The following is a 23,159-nucleotide window of genomic DNA, read 5'->3' on the forward strand; positions in this document are numbered from 1 at the left end:
AGGTAATCATCATCATCAGGTACCATGCCCAGTTTGAGCTTTGACTGCCATGGCCCACACACTCCTGTTTTGGGTCAAGAGGATCAATTCATTGGTATTCATTTCCAGTTCTCTGGCTGCTGTCTCCATCATCATTTGTCTTCGTCTTCCTTTCAATCTTTCCCATAATTACCATGCATTCTAACCCCTCTTTCCTAATCACATCCAATGAAGTTACGTTACCTTTTCATGATCTCATACATTATTTCTCTTTTTGTGTTTGCTCTGTTCATGACATCCTCGTTAGATATTCGTTTTGTCCATGATATTCTTTGTATCCTCCTCAAACACCACATCTCTGCTGCTTCAATTCATTTCCTCATGTTACTAGATATTGTCCAATATTCTGAGCCATATAACATAACTGGATAAACGTAACATTTCAGTACCCTGAGGCAGGTTGTCATGCCTAGTTTAGTATTGGTCAGTATACTCTTCATTCTCGTAAAGGTGTCTTTTGCCATCCCTATTCTTCTTTTGATGTCCAAGTCGCACCTGCCATCTGATGTCACCCAGCTTCCAAAGTAGCAAAAGTTCTGTACTTGTTTTATGCCTCCTCCATTTATTCTCAGCCTGCAGATAGGATTCTCCTTCTTGTATATCACCATACATTCTGTCTTTTTGCAATTGATAGACCCATTTTTGTACTTTCTTCAACAATTATATCAATTAAGTTTTGTAGTTCTTCCTCCGTACTTGCAATTAACACAGTGTCATCTACATATCTGAAATTATTGATGTTTTCACCGCCAACTTTGATTCCCAAGATGTCTCTTATTTTTTGTAATATTGTTTCACTGTACACTGTACACAGGGAAGAAAACATATCCTTGTATAACGCCTCTCTTGATTTTCGTAAACTGACTCACTTCTCCATCTATTCTTACAGCGGCAGTTTGTTCCCAGTACAGGTTTCTGATTAGGCGGAGGTCTTTCAAATCTAGATCTAGAGTTTTCTATAATATTTCAAATAACTTATTGTGCTTCACTTTATCAAATGCTTTTGTGTAGTCGATAAAACAAACAAACAAATCTTTTTGCAAATCTTATGGGTAATATAATTTCCATATCACTCTATCTAGGCCTTTCAACATTCAATAAAGGTTTCAATGAGATCCCCCTTTATTCTTCTAAATTGCAGTGAGTATAGGCCTAGAGCCATCAAAAGCTTCTCATATGACAAGCCATTCTATCCCAGAATCATTTTTGTGAACCACCTTTGAACTACTACTACTACTACTACCTTTTAGTCGACGTCGTAGTAGTTTGAACCTTCTCTAATGTCAACAGGAGTCCAAAACTGCTCACAATACTCCAGGTGAGGCCTCACCACTGCTTTATATAGCATCAGCATTACATCCTTGTTTTTATATTCTACTCCTCTCGAAATGAAAACTAACATTGCATTGGCCTTCCTCATCACCGACTTAACCTTCCAGCTAACCTTCAGGGAATCCTGCACAAGGACTCCCAAGTCCCCTTGCACCTTGGATTTTTTAATTTTTTCCCTACTTAGAAAATAGTCCACATCTTTATTCTGTATATCAAAGTGCATGGCCATACACTTCCTGACACTTCCATCTGCCGCTTCTTTGCCCATTCTCCTAATTAACCACCCTGTTTCCTCAACAATACCTGCACCTCCAACTATCTTTGTATCATCTGCAAACTTGGTCACAGAGCCCTTAATTCTGTCATCCAAATCACTGACATACAACATAAAAAGAAGCAGTCCCAACACTGACCCCTGTGAAACCCCGCTAGTCACTGGCAGCCAACCAGAAAAGGCTCCCTTTACCTCTACTCTTTGTCTTATGCCAATCAGCCAATGCTCAATCTATTCTAGTATCTTTTCTGTAATATCATGAACTCAAATCTTACTAAGCAGCCTCATGTGTGGCACTTGTCAAAGGCCTTTTGAAAATCCAAGTACACAACATTCATTGATTCTCCTTTGTCTATCCTGTTTATTATTTCTTCAAAGAATTCCAGCAGATTAGTCAGGCAAGATTTTCCCTTAAGGAAACCATGCTGACTTTGGCCCATTTTATCATGTGCCTCCAAGTGCCCCAAAACCTCATCGTTAACAATCGACTCCAGCATCTTCCCAACCACTGATGTCAGGGTAACTGGCCTGTTATTTCCTTTTGTCTGCCTCAACCCCTTCTTGCAGGTAGATTGGTTGATGCTGGATCCCAAGAGATGGAATTTGTAGAATACCTAAGACATAACTTTTAGAACAGCTTGTGGTTGAGCCCACTAGGGGAAAGGCAATTCAGGATTGGGTGTTGTGCCATGACCTGATTTGATCAGAGAGCTTCAGGTAAAGGAATCCTTAGACAATGATCATAATATGATAGAATTCATTCTGCAGTTTGAGAGGGAGAAGTTATTGGATGTATCAATGTTATAGTTGAGTAAAGGTAACTACAAAGGCATAAGAGAAGGATTGATTGGAAGGCGACCTGGAGTTTCTGGGAGCAGTTTGGAAGATGCAGGATCTTTTCATTTTAAAGCAGAGGTATTCTTTTGGGAGGATGAGGCAATCATGACTGATAAAGAAATTCAAAGGCAGCATAAAACCAAAACAGAGGGAATATATTAGTGGGAAGCTAGAGGACTATGATGCTTTTTAAAAACCACAGAGGTAACTCTGGAAATCTTGCTGATTTCCAGGGTCCTGAGCATGTCTAGCAAGGTCTGATTAAACCTCTCTGGCTGGGGATCACTCGAGTTCTTGACTCCAAGCATGCCCAGTAACTCATGGATGAGTCTGCTCTCGAAATCATGTCCCTGATCACTATGTATCCACCTGGGAAGGCCATAATAGATGAAATACTTCTCCCATAACACTTTTTCCACCATAGATGCCCTCTAGTCCTTGGTAGGAAAAGCCTAAGCATATCTGGTGTTGTTATTGTTGTTGTTCGTCCTTTGTAGTCGAAGATGACCATGGCTTCAAAGTCAAATGGGAGATTGGTGGCTGTGGGTCCGGAGGTGACTGATGAGGCCAATCCGGGCCCTGAAGGCTCGCCCACATGTGGGACACAAGTGGGTGGGTGCTGTCGTGGCAGTGGATGCTGCTCGGGCCTTGCGCACAGCACGCTTTCGTTGCGTCTCGATGATGCGCCTGACTTCAGCTGCACGGGCTCCTGTGGTGATCTCACTGCGCCAAGCTGGACGGTCGAGGGCAAGCGTCTCCCACGTGTTGATGTCGACACCCAGGCCTTTGAGGGACGCTTTGAGGTAGTCTTTGTAAAGTTTCTTCTGCCCCCCGACTGAGTGCTTGCCCTGACACAGTTCTCCGTACAGCAGCTGCTTAGGCAATCGGCTGTCTGGCTGTCTGGCATTCTGACCACATGTCCAGCCCACCTGGCTTGGACTTTCAGCAGGAGGGTGTAGACGCTGCAGAGCCCAGCTCGTTCCAGGACTTCCATGTCGGGGACTTTGTCCTGCCACCTGATGTGGAGGAGTCTGCGGAGACAGCTCAGGTGAAAATGGTTGAGCTGTTTGGCGTGTCTGCTGTAGACAGTCCAGGTCTCGCTGGCGTAAAGGAGGGTGGTAAGGACCACTGCACAGTAGACCTTCAGCTTGGTGGTAAGGCTGAGTCCTTTCCGCTCCCAGACGTTCTCACGGAGTCTCCCAAAGGCGGCGCTGGCTTTGGCAATCCTGTTGTTGACCTCAGCGTCTATGTTCACTGCGCGAGAGAGTATGCTGCCCAGGTAGGTGAAGTTGTCGACTGCCTGGAGGTTCTGGCCCTTCACCATGATGCGCGGCTCCTGGTATGGCTTTCCTGGGGCAGGCTGGTACATAACTTCAGTCTTTTTGGTGCTGATAGTGAGTCCGAAGTTGTCGCAGGCTTGTGAGAAGCAGTCCATTTCACGCTGCATCTCCTGCTCTGTGCTGGCGTTGAGTGCACAGTCATCAGCAAACAAGAAATCTCTGATGACAGTCTCTCTCACCTTTGTAACTGCCTGCAGGTGCCTAAGGTTGAACAACCTGCCGTCAGTCCTGTACCTGACGTGGATTCCTTCTTCGTAGTTACGGAAAGCATCTGTCAGCTTGGCAGAGAATATCATACTGAATAGAGTCGGGGCAAGAATGCAGTCTTGTTTGATGCCATTTGTCACTGGGAAGGCCTCCGACGCGTCGCTGTCATCCAGAACTTTCACCATCATACCGTCGTGGAACTGCCGGACGATTGTGATGAACTTGCTGGGGCAGCCAAACTTCTCCATGATCTTCCACAAGCCTTCTCTGCTGACCGTATCGAAAGCCTTGGTTAGATCAACAAAGGTCACGAAAAGGTCGCTGTGTTGCTCCTGGCATTTTTCCTGGAGTTGGCGCGCGCAGCAAAAATCATGTCCGCGGTCCCACGTTCAGCACGGAAGCCGCACTGGCTTTCTGGGAGCAGACTTTGCTCAAGATGTTGGAGAAGGCGGTTGAGCAGGATGCTGGCCAGAATCTTCCCCGCAATGGACAAGAGGGAGATGCCTCAGTGGTTGTCGCAAGACTGGCGGTTGCCTTTCCTCTTGTAGATGTGGACTATGCCGGCATCTTTCAGCTGTTGCGGGACCTGTCCCTTTTTCCACATGGACTGGAAGAGTACAGTCAGCTTTTGCATCATGACAGGGCCTCCTGCTTTGTATACCTCAGCCGGGATTGCATCGGGTCCTGGCGCTTTGCCACAGGAGAGTTGCTTCACTGCCTTCCTGACTTCATCTACTGTGGGGAGGGTGTCGAGGTTCTTGTTGATCTCTTCCTGGGGCAGGTGGGCAATGGCCTCGTCGTTGATGTCGGCAGGGCGGTTAAGGACGTTGTTAAAGTGCTCAGCCCACTGATCCAGAATCTGCTTCTTCTCTGTCAGCAGCTGCGTCTCATCTGCGTTGAGGAGGGGTGAGGAGCCGGAGGGGTGAGGTCCGTATACAGCCTTAAGCGCATTGTAGAAGCGCTTTATGTCGTGGCTGTCTGCATAGCCCTGGATTTCATCAGCCTTCTTGCTGAACCAGCTGTCCGGCATCTCGCCAAGTTTTTTCTGCACCTTTCTTCTTGCGTTGGTAAAGGCATCTTTCTTGGCTAGTGACGTGGAGTCGTTCTGATGCGCTCTGTAATGTTGATGTTTCTCCGTTAGTAGTGCCTATATTTCTTCATCATTCTCATCGAACCAGTCTTGGTTTCTTCGGGTTGCTGGTCCGAGATGTTCGAGGACGGTAGTGTAGACAGCGTCTCTGAAGGCCGTCCACTGTTCCTCAACGCTGGTCCCGTCATCCTGTGGTGTGTCTGGCAGTCTGCATTCAAGGTCATCGACGAATTCTTCTGCAACCCTGCTGCTTTTCAGCTTGGAGACATTCAGCCTCTTTGCAGTCTTCTGCCCTTGGGGTCTTCTCATGGGCAGAATGCGAAGCCTGAACTTGGACACAATGAGGCGGTGGTCGGTCCAGCAGTCAGCACCACACATGGCTCTCGTCACTCTGACATCCATCCTGTCCCTCTTCCTGGTGATGATGTAGTCAATCAGATGCCAGTGCTTCGAGCGTGGGTGCACCCATGATGTCTTCTTACGGGTGGGTAGGTGGAACAGGGTGTTGGTGATGACAAGGTCATGTGTGGCACATGTCTTGAGGAGCAGAAGGCCATTGTTGTTACACTTGCCAGTGCCGTGTCTTCCAATGATCCCTTCCCAGGTTTGGTAGTCTGTCCCTACTCTGGCATTGAAGTTCCCGAGAATGATGAGCTTCTCTGACTGTGGGATTGCTGAGATGAGGGCGTCGGGTTCTTCATAGAACTTGTCTCTAATGTCATCTGGTTGGTCATGGTGGGAGCGTAGGCACTAATCAGCGTAGCACTCTTCTTGTTTACAAGTGGGAGCTGAAGTGTCATCAGGCGGTCGTTGATGCTCTCTGGGTGCTTGGTGAGTTTACGGGCGAGGTTAGAATTGATGGCAAATCCCACGCCTGCTTCTCGTTGTTCAGCGCTGCTGCGACCGCTCCAGAAGAACGTGTATCCACCACTACGTTCTGTCAGCTGGTCCTTGTCTGCTAGGCGTGTTTTGCTGAGAGCTGCTATGTCCACGTTGTAGCGAGCTAGCTCTTTTACAACCAGTGCAGTTCTTCTCTCTGGTCTGTCTGCCTTGATGTTATCTTGCAGAGTTCTCACATTCCATGTGCCAAGGTTGAGCACCATCACTTTCTTCTTCACTGTTGTAGGTCGACCGCTATGAGGTGATCCCCACCAGCCGCGGTAAGCTGGCCAGGGTGAAGTGAAGCAGACTATGTTTGAGGCACCTTTTCCAGCCCCTTCCTCCATGGAGGTGAGCAGAGTGATCCTAAAGAGGGCTGCTCAGACACCCAGGGGGCTGCCGAACTCAACTGCTGCTTCGGTCCAGTAGAGAGCGACCCTATGCCCTGGGTCACCTGTGTGCAGGTTTGTGACTACAGCTTCCAGTGTATCCGTACCTGCTGCTTCGCCACTCCCCCATCGCCACAGGACTTTAGGTTGCGCGTTGGGTTTGAAGTCATGACTTGCGCTTAACTTGGATTAAAGTGAGGGAGAGTTGCGCAGGTCGTCAGCCTCACTCTCTCGTCCCGGCCTATCTGGACCCAGTGGCAAGACATAGTCGAGACGGCTGGAGATAGGTCAGGATGCAGTGGATGGCCAGCAGTGTTCTGTGTGTCTCACTGTGCCCTCATAGTGCTCCACGACGCATTGCTGAGAATCGCCTTTCTGCCCGTTGAACCAGTGATGGTTTCTTCCACGCAGTCCGCCGAATCCAGGCTTCACACGCTAGGTAGACAAGCCCTGAGTGTTGTGGGTCTACGGCAGTTCTTGCGGCGTGCTCGCAAGCCTCCCTACCCATTGTTGGGCATCCTCATCTGCCTTTGCAGCCGTTGGGAGATGTCTCCTCTTCCACCTGCTCCGCCGTTGGGATGATCACCTTGGTTACTGGCCTATGGAAGCGGGCTCTCAGCTCACCGCCGCGCTGGCCGTACCAGGCGGTGGGGGCGGGCGGCGGCGGTCGTGCCGGGCGTAGTGGTCCATGATGACTAAGACGTTCACCACATTACTGGCATCGGGTTCTATTGACAGGAAATCCATACACACCAGGACCAGAGGCCCCAGACTGTGCAAGTGGGACAAGGGAGCTGCCCGCGTAGGCAGTGTCTTCCACTGTATGCATCGAATGCACGACTTGCAGTATTCTTCAACCTCCGATTTAATCCGGGGCCAGTAAAACCGGCCTGTGAGCAATCCATAGGTGTTTTCCACTCCCAAATGTCCAGAATCATCATGGAATAACTTCAATGCAATCCTCCAATACTTCTCGGGCAGAGCCAGTTGGCAATGCCAAGGTCGGTCTGGGTATAAGATCTGGTTTTTCAGCTCCAACCGAGGTCATTCTCACAGTATGGAGGCACTGACGCATGTTTCATCTTCTCCGCCTGAGCCATGTCTCCCTTTTCGACTGCTGCCCAAATGGTACCAATGCCCGCATCATCTTGCTGACCAGCTGCCACTTCCCCAGAACTCAATTCCAGCAGCTGATTTGTCTTCAGAGCAGTCAGGCTACAGTAAACTTGGGGAATGGAGATGTCAGAAGCTCCCAATTGATCCACCACTCGATCCTAGCCCTCCTTTCCCTCTGCCTTCACGATGATGGCAAACTGACACATGGCCTTCACCCCATGGACAGGAACGCTCTCCCACTCCTCATCCCTGGCCAGTCCCTCTGCACCCATCGGGACAAAGCATCCGCATCAACGTTCTGGCTCCCCAGCCAGTATTTCAGTCTGAAATCACAGGCAGGTAACACTGCCAACCACCCAAGGCCTGTGGCATCCAGTTTCACCGAGGTCAGGATATAAGTTAGGGGGTTGTTGTCCGTCCTCACTTCAAACTTGACCCTGTAGAGGTAGTCACTCAGTTTGTCCACCACCGCCCACTTCAACGCCAGAAATTCCAACATGAGTGGGATAGTTTTTCTTGGAGGGCGACAGACTCCGGCTGACAAACGTAATGGGCCTCAACCCGGTGCCCTGATCCTGATACAGGGTGCCCCCTAAACCCTCTCAGCTGGCATCCGTGTGCAGTAAATACGGCAATCGGGGGTCTGCAAAAGCCAGCACTGGCGCCTGGGTCAGCAGCTCCTTCAGCGACTGAAAGGCCTCCTCACAGTTTGCATCCCACCTTGGTCCAAAGGGTTCCAATGGGCCCTCCACCCTCCTGTTCTTTCTTCCCCAAGGGAGGATAACCGCACAGAAGCTGATTCAACGGGTGACTCACTTTCGCGTAGCCTTTCACGAACTGCCGATAGTAACCACAGAACCCAAGGAATGAGCACATAGCGCTCACAGTCTGAGGCCTTGGCCAAGTGGTAACCACCTCTATCTTAGCTGGATCTATAACTACTCCATCCAATGAGACTATGTGCCCAACAGAGCTAACAGATATTTGGCAGAACTGGCACTTGTCCAGGGAAAATTTTAACTCTTAGTTTTCAGCTGGCCCAGCACCTTCAGCAGCCTCACTTCATGTTCTTCCAAGGTGGATCTAAATACTTTGAGGTCATCCAGATATACCAATATCTCAAACAAGTTCATATCCCCCACCATCTTCTCCATGACCTGCTGGAAGGTTACAGGAGCTCCTGAGATGCCCTGGGGCGCCCTTTCAAACTGGAAAAATTGCAGGGGACATATAAGTGCCGTCTTCTCTTTGTCGGCCTCACTCATGGGGATCTGGTAATATCCACTCCTCAAGTCCAGCACACTGAACCACTTCACACCACTCAGGCAGGCCAGCGCGACTTCAATCCTCGGGACAGTATACGGTGCGCCTGTTCAGAGTCCTATAATCTACGCACATCGATACTTCCATTCTTCTTTCTGGCCACTACTATTGGGGATGCATAGGGGCTTCAGGACTCGGTAATGATCCCAACTTCCTTCAAGTTACACAAATGCTGCCCAATGTCCTCCACCTCTGCAGGGACCAGTTGCCATGACCTCCCTCTGAACAGGGTAATCTCAGTCACCTGGATAGTGTGACGAGGGCTCTTGGGAACAACCCACATCAAACTCGTCAGTGGAAAAGGCGCCTTCCAGCTTCAACATCTCCTCTTCCAACCAGCAGGAACCGGGGAGTACCCGAAGTTAAATGACTCAGCGGTCAACTTTACCCCTTTTTCCAATAGCTTCTCCCTGGATTGTCTCACAAGGACACGACACATTACCGTCACTGGGAACAAATGCACCAGGGGCATCCCCCACTTGAAGGTGACCTCCTTTTTCGTAGTGTTCCTGACAATCACTGCCATCCTACTTGCCTGTACAACTGAGGGCTTCTGCGATTCGGGCCTCACCAGTACCCCAGCAGGGAATCCCAACCCCCTCGTGGTCTTCTGGAGCATCCACTAAGAGGGCCTCGCCCTCAGGCACTTCGGGAAATTTGGGTGTTCCCATCACTCTTGCTACTTCCCTGGGCCGTACTACCATTGGCTTCGACTGGGTGAACCACACAGTCCCTCGTCTAAATTTGGTATCCGGCCTAATGCAGTCATGCACTTCCTCAAAAGCAGCTCGAAACACCGGGCACACGGACAATGTTCCCAGAAAGCTCTCGCCAGCCTTCTCCTTGCAGGCCCTCATTAGCCTCCTTATAAGAAGGGTGCTGGTCCCCACCAGAATTGAAATGCCGCCCTTCTCAACAGGGTCCGGACAAACCAGTACTAATGTATCAAGGACCTCAGACACTCTCACATCAGCCTCCAAGACCTCCAACTTCACTGACCAATAACCATTGCACTAAGCCCCTAGATCTCCAGTGCCCTGAATGGGGTCAAGGTTAAATGCTTCAGATACCGGTTGTAAAACGAACGGTACAACAACGTGACCTGCAACCCGATGTCAAGTGTGGTTTTAGCATAAATACCCTCTATCCATAGCGACACACTGGAGCATGGTCCCACTAAGCCTTCAGGAATTGGGCCTTTCGCTTTCAGGGAAGATTGGTACATTGGTGGGAACATGTTCCCCAGAGACACCAGGCCGTTCTTTCACTGGGTCTGCTCTAAGTTTTCCCAAGGACTCTCTCTGCTTAGGTACCTGGGGGCTCACTCTCCTTTTCACGTGACACCTGCCTCCAGCAGCCCTCCACATTGTTTGTCCCCTTAGGGGATCCGCACCCCCATCAACTCGATCATATGGGGAGGGGTCACATCCGCTGATAACAGCTGAAACATCTCCATTCTCTACTCTGCCACAACCTCCTCTACCACTCCCTGGGGCAGGCTATCTGTGGTCACTTCAACGCAGGGGACTACTACCGAGGACTGTACCATGCTGACGGAGTCCTCCCGTGCCTCTGACACATCTCCTCTTCCCGTACCTCTCTGATCAGCTCAACAAAAGATGGGTGGGGGGGGCACATCTTACGAGACATTCGGAGACCCCAAGCAATCAGGTCATGGGAGTGGGTGCCCCTGGCTGTCTGGTCCATTCTTAACTGATGCACCTCAACTGCCTGAATGACCCCTCAGCGCTGCAAGCAATTTAGCTGCCTCTCTAGCTGTAAAATCAAGCAGAAAGCTTCTCCCCACTTCTCCTGACACATGTTCTGAAACTCCACCATGAGCTCCATTGGGCTTCCAGTAGGGCCAAAAGCATTGTCCAGTGCTTGCATGTAATTGACAGCTGTCGCTACTGGGTATTTCAACCTGACGGCTCTCACGATGTCAGTGGCCCACCCATTCAAACTTACAACCAATCTCTGTCACTTTACATCATCAGAGCACTGCCACTCATCTAACAACTGCGAGGTTCGCTCCGCCCAAGACTCGTACTCCTCCTCCCCTTAAGGGGTGGGCGTTATTCCAGAGAATAGGCAGAGCCTGCCATAGCTGGGACTTTGAACCTGATTTTTTCCATTTATTCGCCAGAGGTGGGTACTTACTCAGAATTCTCACTCTTCACCGGGGGACGTGGACTAATTAGACATTTCAAATCAGATCACTCTTTCCCCTCACTCCTCAGAAACGAGAGAACCCTGTCTTTGAAATCTCTGCCCCCAGTTACCGCTACCTCAGTGCTGGTCTGAATTAAAACGAGAGCTGCGCCTGCCATTTTACCAAACCTCTGCCCACAATCGCAACTTTAACGGTATTTAACAGTGGAATTAACAATTCATCCGGAGTACAAATATCTGCCCCACTGGTTCATTGCTCAGGGTAATCACACAGCATCCAACGGAATCAATCCCGGACAAGCCCCCACAATTGTAACGAACAGTACACAATATGCGATTAAATGATTAAGCTTTATAATTCGTACTTTGACTATATGATTAGTAATGAAAACGAAAAAAAGGAAAAGGGCTTATTCTTATGAAACAGTCTATTCCACAATGTTGCACAAAATCCTTGGTACATTGCTGGGAACGTGTTTCCCCCAGAGTCACCAGGCCGTTCCCTCACTGGGTCTCCTCTAGGTTTTCCCAGCAACTCTCCTTGCCTAGGTACCCTGAGGCTCATTCTCCTTCTGGTGTGACACCTGCTGCCTGCAGTCCTCTGCATTGTTCATCTTCTTGGGGGATCCACCCCTCCATCAGCTCCATCATCCGGGGGGGGGTCATACCCCCTGATAACAGCCGACATATTTTTGTTCTCAACTCTGCCATAATCTCCTCTATTGTGCCCCAGTGTAGACTATCTGCGGTCACTTCACCGCAGGGGACTACTACTGAGGACTGAACCCTGCTTATGGAGTCCTCCCGCGCCTCTGCCGCATTCTCTTCTTCCTGTACCTCAGCTCAACAAACGATGGGGAGGGGGGTGGTGCATCTTGCAAGATAGTCGGAGACCCCAAGCAATCAGGTCATGGGAGTGGGTGCCCCTGGCTATCTGGTCCATTCTTAACTGATGCACCTCAACCGCCTGAATGACCCCTCAGCGCTGCAAGCAATTTAGCTGCCTCTCTAGCCGTAAAATAGAGCAGAAAGCTTCTCCCCCTTCTCCTGACACATGTTCTGAAACCCACCATGAGCTCCATTGAGCTTCCTGTCGGGCCAGAGCTTCCAGTGCTGGCATGTGATTGACAGCTGCCGCTATGGGATACTTTAACCTGACAGCTCTCACAATGTCAGCAGCCCGCCCATTCAAGCTTTCAACCAATCTCTGTCACTTTACGTCATCAGAGCACTGCCACTCATCTAACAACTGTGAGGTTCGCTCCGCCCAAGTCTCGTTCTCCTCCTCCCCTTTAGGGGTGGGTGTTGTTTCAGAGAATAGGCAGAGGCTACCAGCAGCTGGGACTTTGAACCTAAGGATTTTTTCATTTATTCGCCAGAGAGGTAAAGGCAGATACTACCTCAGAATTCTCACTCTCCCCTGGGGGACGGGGACTAAGTAGACATTCCAAACAGTCTAATGCGCAAACGTTGGAGCTCACTGATAAGGCCATTCGTCCACCATCGACCTCCTCCAATCATCGCTGACCTTCAGACCCTCACTCCAAGTCCACTCCATCCGGCAGTCTCCCTCCATTCCCGTCTTCTCTCCTCATCTCTTCCTGGCAAAAGACCGCAAAATCCCTCTCCCAGACCCACAAGAAAGAACAACATCCCACTCGTTGGCTAACATCCCGCATTACCTCTAGTCGTAACCCAAACATTGCTGCTACAGAGAAACCATTACCTTAGCAGTGAAACCTTACAGTGTGTTACAACATCTACACAGGGGTTGTCGCAGGAAAGCAGCATCCATCATCAGGGCCACCCAACACCCAGGTCATGCTCTGTTCTTACCGCTGCCATCAGGAAGAAGGTTCAGGAGCCTCAGGACACACATCACCAGGTTCAGGAACAGTTATTACCCCTCAAACATCAGGCTCTTAAACCAAACAGGATAACTTTATTTAACTTTGCTTGCCCCATCATTGAAATGTTCCCACAACCTATGGACTCACTTTCAAGGATTCTTCATCTCATGTTCTCAATATTAATTGCTTATTTATTTATCATTATTATTTCTCTCTTTTTGTATTTACAGTTTGTGGTTTTTTGCACACTGGTTAGATGCCCAAGTTAATAGAGTCTTTCATTGATTCTATTATGGTTAGTGTGTGTTATTCTGCATTTCCAGCATCTGCAGAATCTCTTATGTTTATAACTCTTTTCCATAGGTTTACTACTATCTTTAATTTTTTCCAGTAATTTCCAGTTGAACATTTGTTCCTGATCTTAAAGGAACTTTTATTAGACTACAAGACCATAAGATATAGGAGCAGAATTAGGCTATTTGGCCTATCATGTCTGCTGCACCATTTCATCATGTCTGATCCAATTTTCTTCTCAGCCCTTATCTCCTGCCTTCTCCCCATATCCCCTCATGCCCTGACCAATCAAGAAACTATCAGCCTTAAATCTACATAAAGACTTGGCCTCCACAGCTGCCTGTGGTAAAGAATTCTGCAGATTCACCACTGTCTGGCTAAAGTAGTTCCTCCTCATCTCTGTTCTAAAAGGATCATCTCTATTCTCTATTCTGGGGCTGTGTCCTCTGGTCTTAAACTCTCCCACCATAGGAAACATCCTCTCCACATACACTCTATTAAGGCTTTTCACCATTCGATAGGTTTCAATGAGATCACACCTCATTCTTCTGAACTCTAGTGAATACAGGCCCAAAGCCATCATATGACAAGCCATTCAATCCTGGAATCATTTTCATGAACCTCCTTTGAACCTCGTCAGTTTCAGCACATCCCTTCTAAGATAAGGGGCCCCAGACTTGCTCATAATACTCCACATGAGGCCGCATCAGTGCTTTATAAAGTCTAAACATTACATTGAGTCCTGTTGAAAGGTCTTGGCCCAAAAAGTCAACAGTACTCTTTTCCATAGATGCTGCCTGCCCTGCTGAGTTCCTCCAGCATTTTCTGTGTGTTGCTTGGATTTCCAGCATCTCCAGGTTTTCTCTTGTTCAACAGTACATCCTTGCTTTTATATTTTAATCCTCTTGAAATGAATGCTAACATTGTATTTGCCTTCCTCACCACAGACTCAAACTGGAAATTAACCTTCAGGGAATCCTGCATCTCAGTTTTTTGTATTTTCTCTCCATTTAGAAAATAGGCAACCGTTTCATTTCTTCTACCGAAGTGCATGACCATACACTTCCTGACACAGTATTCCATCTGTCATTTCTTCTTCCATTCTTCTACTCTGTCTAAGTCCTTCTGCAGCTTCTCTACTTCCTCCAAAACTACCTGCCCCTCCACCTATCTTCATATCATCTACAAACTTTGGAACAAAGCCATCAATTCCAACATCCAAATCATTGACATCTAATCTAAAAAGAATCAGTCATCACAGAGCCATGTTGAACACCACTAATCACCAGCAGCCAGCCAGAAAAAAGCTCTCTTTATTCCCATTCTTTGCCTTCTGCCAATCAGCCACTGCTTTATCCATACTACAATCTTTCCTGTAATCCCATGGGTTCATAGCTTGTTAAGCAGCCTCATGTGTTGCACCTTGTCAAAGGCCTTCTGAAAATCCAAGTACACAAAATCAACCTTTTCTATCCTGCTTGTTACTTCTTCAAAGAATTCCAACAGATTTGTCAGGCGAGGTATTACCTTGAGGAAACTATGCTGACTACAGCCTAATTTATCATGTACGTCCCAGCACCCTGAGACCTCACCCTTAATAATTGACTCCAACATCTTCCCAAACACTGAGTTCAGATTAACTGGCCTATAGTTTCCTTTCTTCTGCCTCTCTCCCTTCTTGAAGAGTGGAGTAACATATGCAATCTTCCAGTCTTCCGGAACCATTCCAGAATCTAGTGATTTTGAAAGATCATTATTAATGCCCCCACGATCACTTCAACCACCTCCTTCAGAATTCTGGGGTGTACACTGTCTGGACTGATCCACCTTCAGACCTTTCAGATTCCCAAGAACCTTCTCTCTAATTATGGTAACTTCACACACTTTAAGCCCCCTGACACCTGGAACTTGCACCATACTGCTAATCCCATCCACAGTGAAGACCAATGCAAAATATTTAGTCAGTTCTTCCGAAATTTTGTTGTCCCCCATTACTACCTCTCCAGTGTCATTTTCTGGCAGCCCCATATCCACCCTCACCTCTCTGTTACACTTTAAGTATCAAAAGAAACTTTTGGTGTCCGCATTAATATTATGGGCTAGGTTACTTTCGTATTCCATCTTTACCATCTTAATGACTTTTTAGTTAACTTCTGTTGGTTTTTAAAAGCTTCCCAATCCTCCAACTTCTCACTATTTTTACTCTATTATATGCCCTCTCTTTGGCGTTTATGTTGGCTTTGACTTCTCTTGCTAGTCACGGTTGTGTCATCTTGCCTTTAGAACACTTCTTCCCCTTTGGGATGTACAAACGTATATATATCCTGTGCCTTCCGAATTGCTTCCAGAAATTCCAGCCATTGCTGCTCTGCTGTCATCCCTGCCACTGTTCTTTTCCAATCAATTCTGGCTAACTCCTCTTTAAGCCTCTGTAATTCCCTTTACTCCACTGTAATACTGATACTTCTGACTAAAGCTTCTCCTTCTCAAATTTCACGGTGAATTCGATCATATTATGATCACTTGCCCCTAAGGGTTCTTGTTGAAAATGATCTAATATTTCTCAAATGGTAGCCATTTCCTACTTACTGCTGTACCTTTTAATGTTTCCAACTCAACTACAGCCATACTGCCTGCTAAAACATTTGTACTTCCTTTTGATTTGATTGAAAAACCTGGTTTAACATTGAACCACATAACTTTTTAACTTAATGTAAAATTCCAGCACAGATAGCACCTGAATCAAATTGAAAATGGATCACTGGAGCTGTGTGGCAGATAGAAACATAGAAAATAGGTGCAGGAGTAGGCCATTCGGCCCTTCGAGCCTGCACCGCCATTCAGTACGATCATGGCTGATCATCCAACTCAGAACCCTGTACCTGCCTTCTCTCCATACCCCCTGATCCCTTTAGCCACAAGGGACATATCTAACTCCCTCTTAAATATAGCCAATGAACTGGCCTCAACTGTTTCCTGTGGCAGAGAATTCCACAGATTCACCACTCTCTGTGTGAAGAAGTTTTTCCTCATCTCGGTCATAAAAGGCTTCCCTTTATCCTCAAACTGTGACCCCTCGTTCTGGACTTCCCCAACATCGGGAACAATCTTCCTACATCTAGCCTGTCCAATCCCTTTAGAATTTTACACGTTTCAATAAGATCCCCCCTCAATTTTCTAAATTCCAGAGAGTACAAGCCTAGTCGATCCAGTCTTTCATCATATGAAAGTCCTGCCATTCCAGGAATCAATCTGGTGAACCTTATTTGTACTCCCTCTATGGCAAGAATGTCTTTCCTCAGATTAGGGGACCAAAACTGCACACAATACTCCAGGTGTGGTCTCACCAAGGCCTTGTACAACTGCAGTAGTACCTCCCTGCTCCTATACTCGAATCCTCTTGCTATGAATGCCAGCATACCATTCGCCTTTTTCATCACCTGCTGTACCTGCATGCCCACTTTCAATGACTAGTGTACAATGACACCCAGGTCTCATTGCACCTCCCCTTTTCCTAATCAGCCACCATTCAGATAATAATCTGTTTTCCTGTTCTTGTTGTTCCCTTATTCTGTCAAGGTTGTAGCTCAGACTTGGTATTTTTTAAGTTAGTGGGATGATATTAGGGGCTGGGATAGGAGTTAGGGGTTAGGTTGAGGTTTAGGGAGAGGTATGTGAAGGAGTTAGAGGTTGGGCCAGAGACTAGGCCTCTGCTACACACTTTGGCATTCAAAGGCCAGCGATGTGGATATGTGACAAAGTGCATCCATGCTTGTCAGGCTGATAAGTGCAGTGAATGAGGATTAGGGCTGGTGGCCCACTGGGTCAGTAAACTCCCCTGGATGGTGAATCCCAGGATCAGATATAAGCAGGAGTCACAAGGTTCACGGGTCAGCGAGTCCGGAGTTCAAGACTTTGCCACCAGCCTCCTGACATCCCTAGTGGACTTCAGACTCATGGACCCAGGGAGGGCTTCAGCCTCTAACTTCTGGACTTTCAACTGACCTTTGGGCTTCAATCTTTGGTACTTACCCCAGGATGAACCGACGATGGGACCCCAAACTCAAGGCCTCAATTTGCCAGACTCACTGATGACAAGATCACAAACTCAAAGTCTCGAACTCCGGACTGGGGCTGGAGGCCTGGGGTTGGAGGTCTGCCTGTGAGTGTGAGTGCGTGTGTAGGAGGGTGAAATGGGGTTTGTTTTGCTGTTGCTGATTTGTTGCTTGTTGTATTCCATGTTGTTCTGCCGAGCATTGTTATGCTATTGAGTATGCTATGTTAGTGCTGGAATATGTGGTGACACCTGCGGACTGCCCCAGTATATTCTTGGGTAGTATTAGCTGTCAACACAAATGACGCATTTCACTGTATGTTTCGATGTACATATAATAAATAAATGAATCTGAATCTAGCCTTTCACAAAAGGAGTATTTAAGTACAGGACAAAGGCTGCCTTGCTACAATTATACTTGGCCTTGTTGAGACCACCTCTCATGTACTGTATGTATTTTTGGTTTCCTTACCCAAGGTGTACTTACCATGTAGGGATTAAAACGAAGGCTCACCATATTGATTCCTGGGCTAGTGCCATTGCAAAGAGATATTAGGTCACCAAGTTTCTATTCACTACTATTCAAATAGGGTGGTGGGGTGAAGATACGCCTCTACCAAAGGAAGTGTAAAGTGCTCCTTCCCTCCATTAGCTAGGTTGCCCTTGGGCAAGGTGTAGCACCTGCTTAGCCCCCCCCTCCCCCCACCCCCGCCCACCGATCACATTCACGTGAAGCCATGGGAGCAGGAGTTGATGGTCATATGAGCAGCTGGTGCATATCACAAGTTCTGGTTATGTGACCACTGATGCCAGGCAGACAATCTTTGAACAATATAGATAATAGCTGGGGTCACCCATCTTGTAAAGACACAGCTCAGATGCAGGCAATGGCAAACCACTTCCACAGAAAAATTTGCCAAGAATAATCATGGTCATGGATAGAGAAAAGAAAGAGCAGATTAAAGACAAATGCCCACGTCATATGACTGTTCAAAAAAAAACGAGAGCAGATTTAACAGAAACTCTTAAAGTTCTGACCATTTTAAATAGAATCTTCTGGAAGAACTTATTTTGGTGGTGATGGCAATTCATTTATTTTGGGTAGATAAGCATCTCACTTCCAATGCATGGAAGGGGCATTACAGAATATGCACTTAACACAATTATTGACAGAATTTAGTGGTTTATTTCAGGTGTAACAAATACAGTAAATGTAATCTAAATAATGCAACAAATTTTTGTTTTGAATTAATTTTACTGATGATATCATAGATTGCAATGCAATGTGTAAAAATTCTCTTGGAAGTGAATTTATTTATTGCTAAAGCTGTTCTCATGAACATTGTCCTTGAAAATTGTTAACAATTTTTTATTTGTTGAAAGAAAATAGTAACATCATAAATTTCTCTTCAAACATTTGTGTTTCTTTCAGCCATACCTATGCAATCTGCCAAACAGAACCCAAACGTTGCACTACTACTAACTGCACATGGTGGGCACATCGGCTTTCTAGAGGGAATATTTCCACGACGAATGACTTACATGGACAGAATCTTCAAACAGTTTATACAAGCAGTCGTTGAGCACAAGGATGAACTGAAAAGTATATAACTCATTGATCTGTTTATTCACACTCTTCATATTGAACATTTGCACCCAAACTGTTTAAAATTTGCAACTGATTCTTGAATACATTGCAAAGTACAAATTTCTTTGTACTTTCATGTATTTAAACTGCCAGGATGTCTGTTAATTAAGTTTGTCCAGAGTTTAACAAAAGCTTTATAAGAAAATTAAAGCTAGGGCTTTACTCTCTGGAGAGAAGGAGGATGAGAGGAGACATGATAGAGGTATACAAGATATTAAGAGGAATAGAAACATAGAAAATAGGTGCAGGAGTAGGCCATTCGGCCCTTCGAGCCTGCACCGCCATTTATTATGATCATGGCTGATCATCCAACTCAGAACCCCGCCCCAGCCTTCCCTCCATACCCCCTGACCCCCGTAGCCACAAGGGCCGTATCTAACTCCCTCTTAAATATAGCTAATGAACTGGCCTCAACTGTTTACTGTGGCAGAGAATTCCACAGATTCACCACTCTCTGTGTGAAGAAGTTTTTCCTAATCTCGGTCCTAAAAGGCTTCCCCTCTATCCTCAAACTGTGGCCCCTCGTTCTGGACTTCCTCAACATCGGGAACAACCTTCCTGCATCTAGCCTGTCCAATCCCTTTAGGATCTTATATGTTTCAATCAGATCCCCCCTCAATCTTCTAAATTCCAACGAGTACAAGCCCAGTTCATCCAGTCTTTCTTCATATGAAAGTCCTGCCATTCCAGGAATCAATCTGGTGAACCTTCTTTGTACTCCCTCTATGGCAAGGATGTCTTTCCTCAGATTAGGGGACCAAAACTGCACACAATACTCCAGGTGTGGTCTCACCAAGGCCTTGTACAACTGCAGTAGTACCTCCCTGCTCCTATACTCAAATCCTCTCGCTATAAATGCCAGCATACCATTCGCCTTTTTCACCGCCTGCTGTACCTGCATGCCCACTTTCAATGACTGGTGTATAATGACACCCAGGTCTCGTTGCACCTCCCCTATTCCTAATCGGCCACCATTCAGATAATAATCTGTTTTCCTATTTTTGCCACCAAACTGGATAACTTCACATTTATCCACATTAAATTGCATCTGCCATGAATTTGCCCACTCACCCAACCTATCCAAGTCACCCTGCATCCTCTTAGCATCCTCCTCACTGCTAACACTGCCACCCAGCTTCGTGTCATCCGCAAACTTGGAGATGCTGCATTTAATTCCCTCATCCAAGTCATTAATATATATTGTAAACAACTGGGGTCCCAGCACTGAACCTTGCGGTACCCCACTCGTCACCGCCTGCCATTCTGAAAAGGTCCCGTTTATTCCCACTCTTTGCTTCCTGTCTGCTAACCAATTCTCCACCCACACCAATACCTTACCCCCAATACCATGTGCTTTAAGTTTGCACACTAATCTCCTGTGTGGGACCTTGTCAAAAGCCTTTTGAAAATCCAAATATACCACATCCACTGGTTCTCCCCTATCCACTCTACCAGTTACATCCTCAAAAAATTCTATGGGATTCGTCAGACATGATTTTCCTTTCACAAATCCATGCTGACTTTGTCCGATCATTTCACCGCTTTCCAAATGTGCTGTTATCACATCCTTGATAACTGACTCCAGCAGCTTCCCCACCACCGACGTTAGGCTAACCGGTCTATAATTCCCCGGTTTCTCTCTCCCTCCTTTTTTAAAAAGTGGAGTTACATTAGCCACCCTCCAATCCTCAGGAACTAGTCCAGAATCTAACGAGTTTTGAAAAATTATCACTAATGCATCCACTATTTCTTGGGCTACTTCCTTAAGCACTCTAGGATGCAGACCATCTGGCCCTGGGGATTTATCTGCCTTCAATCCCTTCAATTTACCTAACACCACTTCCCTACTAACATGTATTTCGCTCAGTTCCTCCATCTCACTGGACCCTCTGTCCCCTACTATTTCTGGAAGATTATTTATGTCCTCCTTAGTGAAGACAGAACCAAAGTAATTATTCAATTGGTCTGCCATGTCCTTGCTCCCCATAATCAATTCACCTGTTTCTGTCTGCAGGGGACCTACATTTGTTTTTACCAGTCTTTTCCTTTTTACATATCTATAAAAGCTTTTACAGTCCATTTTTATGTTCCCTGCCAGTTTTCTCTCATAATCTTTTTTCCCCTTCCTAATTAAGCCCTTTGTCCTCCTCTGCTGAACTCTGAATTTCTCCCAGTCCTCAGATGAGCCACTTTCTCTGGCTAATTTGTATGCTTCTTCTTTGGAATTGATACTATCCCTAATTTCTCTTGTCAGCCACGGGTGCACTACCTTCCTTGATTTATTCTTTTGCCAAACTGGGATGAACAATTGTTGTAGTTCATCCATGCAACCTTTAAATGCTTGCCATTGCATATCCACCGTCAATCCTTTTAAGTGTCATTTGCCAGTCTATCTTAGCTAATTCACGTCTCATATCTTCAAAGTTACCCCTCTTTAAGTTCATAACCTTTGTTTCTGAATTAACTATGTCACTCTCCATCTTAATGAAGAATTCCACCATATTATGGTCACTCTTACCCAAGGGGCCTCTCATGACAAGATTGCTAATTAACCCTTCCTCATTGCTCAAAACCCAGTCCAGAATAGCCTGCTCTCTAGTTGGTTCCTCGACATGTTGGTTCAAAAAACCATCCCGCATACATTCCAAGAAATCCTCTTCCTCAGCACCTTATAGATAGAGTGGACAGCCAGCACCACTTCCCCAGGGCACCACTGCTCAATACAAGAGGACATGGCTTTAAGGTAAGGGGTGGGAAGTTCAAGGGGGATATTAGAGGAAGGTTTTTTACTCAGAGAGATGTACTGCCTGAGTCAGTGGTGGAGGCAGATACACCAGTGAAATTTAAGAGACTACTAGACAGGTATATGAAGGAATTTAAGGTGGGGGTTATATGGGAGGCAGGGTTTAAGGGTCGGCACAACATTGTGGGCCGAAGAGCCCGTACTGTTCAATGTTCTATGTTCTCTATGTTCTAAAAAAAAATGAATGACAAAAAGTTAAGATTTTAAACTCATACTAGATCTCAATTTGTACTCAAGGTTATTTTTGTTAATTTGAAATATTCAGGTTTTTATTTCATATTATTGCTTTATGATTACTGAAACTTATCATGATTGTTTTTGAATGTCCATTTGGTTTGGCAATAAATTTACATAATTACCACATTTAACAGTAGATTAAAACCATCTGAGCTATCATTTAATATGAGACAGTGATTTTAATTCATTTTAACCATATTTTCAATTCATAAAATAGTAGTTCAGAAAAGAATATGATTTGACTTTTTTTGTGGTACTTCATATTTTACATTGATTCAGTTATAGCAGCTGTCTGCATTTTGGTTCTCTGAGGAAAAAAAACAGTACCATGAAATTAAGTACTAAACATTGCTTCTGATAATTATGCTTAAGGCAGAAGCACAGATATTGCTAAGATAAAATTCTTGCCAGAAAAGGAATAAAAACAAACAGAGGATGCATTTTCATTTTAACTTTGGAGTTGACTAATTTATTTTGCAAATATGGATGTATGTTGGTTGTGCCAAGGGCATATTCCAATAACCTAATAAAGAATGAAATCATACTTAAATAAATAGCTGCTAACTACAAGTTGCACAGTACATGAAAAATATCACAATGAACCACCCCAGGGCTTTAGTATTTACACAGTCTCTGCTGATAAGTTGTATATGAGTGATTCTACATACTTAGTTAATGTATCAGCGGATCCAGTACTGAATTGTGGATTTTCTAGCCCTGAGTTTATAAAATTGAATTCATTGATCACAAATCCAGCATCTGTATCAGAATGGATTACAAATGTAATAAACATCTTTTTGAGAAATTAGAAAATAATTAAGATAAATATTGTGTTTATGAAAATTTATATATTTTTATCTAAGTATCATTTAATTACTTTAGAACAAACACTGTGAACTTTAATCTCATCCCAGGGTACAATATAGAGTTTCAAAATGTGGATTATTGATTTCCCTAAATATCTACAATAGAACTATTTAATCTTTAACTAAGATTGCAAACTAGAATCTTTATTTTTCTTGTTATTGTTAACTTTGTTTTAAACTATTATCACAGGATATAGCTTGAACTCTGCCTAACGTAGTAAAGAATCCAACTGACATGCTTTACAGGCTGCTTGGCTGTATCTAAACAGAAACAGAACAAGGTCCAATGGATCACCTGGTACCAACTTTACCTGGATTTTAACATTGCAAAATCATCTCCAGCGCAATCAATCATTCAAAGCGCATCTCTCAGATATTTAGGGGTTGCTTTCTAAATTAGGAGAGCTGT

General features: G+C 45.7%; 1 protein-coding gene across 5 annotated transcripts in view; it reads left to right on the plus strand.

Moving 5' to 3' along the window:
• Positions 1-23,159, plus strand: part of abhd3 (abhydrolase domain containing 3, phospholipase) — a 101,536-nt gene that overhangs the window by 76,677 nt on the left and 1,700 nt on the right. For 4 of the 5 annotated variants that reach the window (XM_063062592.1, XM_063062626.1, XM_063062608.1 and 1 more), the window contains one exon: positions 18,629-18,807. In XM_063062592.1, the coding sequence (XP_062918662.1) occupies positions 18,629-18,807 (179 nt within the window). Of the gene's footprint in view, positions 1-18,628; positions 18,808-23,159 lie in introns of those variants that run through there. The other variant, XM_063062599.1, reaches the window with a different exon arrangement.

This window comes from Mobula hypostoma, chromosome 1, assembly GCF_963921235.1.
Source record: "Mobula hypostoma chromosome 1, sMobHyp1.1, whole genome shotgun sequence".
Classification (NCBI taxonomy): Eukaryota; Metazoa; Chordata; class Chondrichthyes; order Myliobatiformes; family Myliobatidae; genus Mobula; species Mobula hypostoma.